The sequence below is a fragment of the Triticum aestivum genome, chromosome 1D (assembly GCF_018294505.1).
Source record: "Triticum aestivum cultivar Chinese Spring chromosome 1D, IWGSC CS RefSeq v2.1, whole genome shotgun sequence".
NCBI classification, from domain to species: domain Eukaryota; kingdom Viridiplantae; phylum Streptophyta; class Magnoliopsida; order Poales; family Poaceae; genus Triticum; species Triticum aestivum.
This window is the reverse complement of record NC_057796.1, coordinates 406362075-406366375: the sequence shown is the minus strand read 5'-3', so window position 1 is coordinate 406366375 and position 4301 is coordinate 406362075. Positions and strand designations below refer to the sequence as shown.

At 52.1% G+C, this 4301-nt stretch overlaps 1 protein-coding gene across 1 annotated transcript; it reads left to right on the top strand.

Annotated features, from left to right (window-relative positions):
- The first annotated feature begins 557 nt into the window (after window positions 1-557).
- LOC123171433 (leucine-rich repeat protein 1-like) lies at window positions 558-1892 on the top strand. Its single transcript, XM_044588941.1, has 5 exons — window positions 558-849; window positions 953-1024; window positions 1117-1260; window positions 1383-1454; window positions 1554-1892. The coding sequence occupies exons 1-5, from the start codon at window positions 596-598 to the stop codon at window positions 1657-1659; spliced, it is 648 nt and encodes a 215-aa protein (XP_044444876.1). The 5' UTR covers window positions 558-595; the 3' UTR covers window positions 1660-1892.
- Window positions 1893-4301: the final 2409 nt, after the last annotated feature.

Below are 4301 nucleotides of genomic sequence, written 5' to 3'. Positions count from 1 at the left end.
GCACATGACATTGCTTCACAGATTCAGACGCGTTGTAAGATGCCATTTGCACATATGACTCGGACAACAGAAATATTTTGCAATCCAATATTGTTCAAGATTTTTAGATTATATATCAAGCCATGCATACATATAAATCCTATATATCTACCATGGTGCTTGACTTCACGGAGTACACTTTAATAACCGTAAAAAAACTACACTACGCATACTGCATAATGGATGCGATCAAAATGGCAAAAGCTATAGATGACTCTAACAACGACGATAAGTCCAAGTTAAACCGGCAGTTCCGGAGGAAAAGGTGGCCAACTGCCATTGTCCAAAAACTCACCATTTCGTAGCATTTCAAAGGTGGCCAGCTGCCATTGTCCAAAACCTTACCTTCTTGGGCAGCACATAGCAATTCATTTCCCATGCGGTCATCCCAGTGTTGACAAGGAGGTGGAGTAGGACTGTAGGAGTTCACACTCGTACCACCACCCCGTCGCCCGCGCCCTCCTTCCCCTATAAAACCCCGGAGCAAACCAAGATCACAAGTCACAACTCCGTGCTCGTTCCACTCCCCTCAGATCACCGCGCCACCCCAGCCCCCATGGCGCCCACGGCGGCCGGAGCCCGACTGCCCCTGTCGCTGACCGTCTTCATGGCGGTCGCGACGACCATGCTGCTGGCGCCCGCGGAGGCTGGCCTGTACGGCGACCGTGACGCGCTCATGGCCCTGCGGAGAGGCCTACAGGACCCTGACGGCGCGCTGCGTTCCTGGAGCCCGGAGCTGGGGAACATGAACCCCTGCATCAACTGGTCCCACGTCACCTGCGACCGCGTGGCCAACCGCGTCACCGAGATGTGAGTGAGGCGGCACCGATCCTTGTTCCCCTCCATACTGCTTCCGTTCCGTCCCCTTCATCCGATTTTCAAAATTTCAATACGGTGTTTCTTGTTCTGTCAGAGTAATCGGGTTTGTGAACCTGTCCGGACCTCTGTCGCCGGAGCTGGGCAAGCTGGGCCAGCTAACCAAACTGTGAGCCTCTCTATCCCATCTGTTTCTGCCTGTAGCGATTGTTCCGTTGACGCCGCTGATGGATCAAAGTATATGGCATGTAATGAACACAGGTGGATTTCGTACACCAATATCCAAGGAACAATCCCTGAAGAGCTGGGCAACTTGGAGAACCTGAACTCCATGCACCTGCACAACAACAGCCTCTCGGGGCAGATACCCGCATCGCTCGGGAAACTCAAGTCTCTGAAACAGCTGTGAGTCCATGATCTCCTCCCGATATTTTTCTTTTCAAGCATGTTCGGCTCGTACAGTGATTCTTCTCATGATAAAACAAGTCTGGCTCTGAAGTCTCAACATTTGCATGATGATTTGACAGGCACCTTCAACAGAACCGCTTGACCGGCCCGATCCCCAGCGAGCTGGATGGGCTGTCCGACCAGACGAGTGTGTAAGTAGGACGATTTTCTCAGCGTTAATTCCAGTTGTTCTCTTCTCTCTCGACGATCAATGAATCCAGTGATCTTCATCTGCATTGTTTTGCTTGCAGGAATCTCTCAAGCAACGATCTGTGCGGCCCGATTCCGACAGATGGTCCCTTCAAGAACATGAATTCCAGCCTCGCCGACAACCCGCGGCTGGGCGGCAACTGCTAGACCGATGCACGGCGTTGGCGGCCCGCCGGAGTGAAGAATAAACTGGCAGCACTACTACTACTAGCATGCAGCCAGAGAATCGGGCGGCGCCAGTTCATGCATGTACTAGCTACTTAGGTGTGGATTCGTGAGCGAGGTTAATTTAGCTGCGTGCCAGTGCCAGTGCCAGAGCAGGCAGGCTAATTTATGTATGTTGTGCACAAGCCGAGATCGACCGTTGTGGGCTGTTGCCATCGATGGGATGAGTTTTATATATATATATATATATATATATATATATATATATATATATATATATATATATATATATATATATATATACTTCCGGTACCTAATGGAATCACGCTTAAGTTGCTGCTCGATCGAATCAATTTTCACCGAGTTGCTTTGCTTTGGGTGCTTGAGTTGACCGCATTCGTTCGTTTTCTGTTCCTGTCGCGTGTCCAGTACCGCTCACAGGTCAAATTTGACCAATGTTTTTAGGAGTACTTCAGAACAGAAAATTTAGTTATGTTTTGAGTACTTTGCTCTAGAGTTAGACAAACAAACAAACAAAAATCTTTGAGTTAGAAAATTTTCATCACATGACTCAACGGTGTGGATGCTACTTGGTAGTACCCACTACATTTTGAGCGGGCACTACCTTTTGACTTAGGGCACTGATCTGCGCCGGTCGACCGGCCGAAGCGCTCCGCCGGTCATACCAGGACCGCAGGATGACTCCATTTGTGGCCGTTAGATTAGAATCCCACGTCATCTTTTCCCTTCCCCACCGCCTCGTCTCAGATCAGATCGAGATAGATGGGAACAACGTTGACCTTCTGTAGACAAACTGCCCCTCGCAGGTTGCCTCGTCGGCGGCAACACACCATCTCGCCATGGCCGTCGACGCATCACCGGCGCCTTTGCGGCCGTCGCCTTCACCACGTCCACCCTCTCGCCATCCGTTCGTGATCTACGCATCAAACCACGCCGTTGTGGCCCTTGCCGTCGCCGGTTGCAACATATTGTACACTCGCCGTCGCAGCCCTCCTGTCCGTCTCTGGTGCAGCTTCGCCGTCCCAGCAAAAAGATGAGCAGCCATCACCGTCCCAGCAAGAAACTCGGCCGGTCCCAGCAAAAAATCGCCGCCGGTCCCATCAAAAAACAAACTCGCCGGTCATAGCTTTTTCTCTGCCGCCGGTGGTGCGTAGTAGCAAATGGCAACGCCGGTTGTAGCAAAAAAACGATGCCCGTGGTGCGTGGTAGCAAAACAAATTGCGGGTTGGACCAAAAAGCGAGCGTGGTTGTGGCAAAAAATCGACGCCGGTGATGCGTTGTAGCAAAAATCCGGTGTGGTTGTAGCAAAACGAGATGCATATTGTAGCATCACGTACAGTACTTGTAGCAGGGAAGTGCAGGCCGGAGCAGCGCTGCCGTCCTTGAACCGCCGATGCCGGTGGTGCGCTGTAGCAAAACGAAGTGCCGGTTGTAGCAAAAGCTAGCATGGATGTAGCAAAAACCTCCAACGGTAGTAGCAAAAAGCCTGCTACGGTTGCAGCAAAAAAATCATTGTCGTCCTCGCGAGGTCGTAGCTCTGCCTGATGGATGTAGCAAAAAGCTTTGCCGGTAGTAGCAAAATCCAACAACGGTTGCAGCTTTCCCTTTTTGTGCAGTGCCATTGAAGCTTTCTATGTCTATGGTTGAAGCTTTTTTCAACGGGTGTTGAAGCTTTTCTAGGTGACGGTTGCAACACTTGTATACGCGGGAGGATCCGGGCGTGGCTGCAGGCAGCCATGGCGGCCGGCGAGGGAGCGCTTCACCGGCTGCGACCCCGTAATGACGATGACGCCGTTTTGCTGCAACCGTAGTAGATTTTTGCTACCACCGGCGATTGAATTCGCTACAACCGGTTCCAGCAAAAGTTCACCATGAGGGGTAGTCTGCCATGGCTGGTTGCAGCTCCGGCGTGGCCGGGTCCGGCGAGGTAGGCAGAGCTCCGATGCATGCGAGGAAGGCGTCGCCGTGGTAGCACTCCGGTTGCAGCATCTCCCGTTGTCACCGCCCCTCGGTCACCAGCAAGATGGGATGGTCGCCGGCGAGCTTCGAGCGGGGAGGGGAGCGCGTGGCGCTGCGACCGGGGGGCGGGGGGGAGGAGGGGGAAGGGATGGGGAAGGGGTGGGGAGGAGAGGGCAGAAGAAGAGGGCGGCGCGACGCGAGGAAGAGGAAGAGGAAGAAGGGGATCGGGAGGAGCGCGAGGCGTATGATGCGCTGCGCGTCGCTTCGATCGAGTGGCCCGCGTGGGACCGGCGGAACGGTTCGGCCGGTGCGCCGTTCCTAAACACTTCCCTTTGACTTAGCAGCCATTGTGACTGTGATAAACATGTGTTTTTTAATGAATGGATGCTATTTTCCCCTAGTAGGACAAAATCCAAAAAATTAACTCTCAAAAGCCTCATGCGCCATGGACAACACGCATGTCTGCTGTGGATCAGCTGAGTCCTAAATTTTGTTGTGAAAAGAGTAAGGAAGAAGACATGTATTCTGGTCCAACATCTTTTGAGAAGAGTAAATGTTTGCTCCCTTAAGTTTACAAAGCCTACATTTTTTGAGATGCCCTAAAAGGAAAGCATAAAACGCTTGTGAGTTCTTAACCCCCTCCA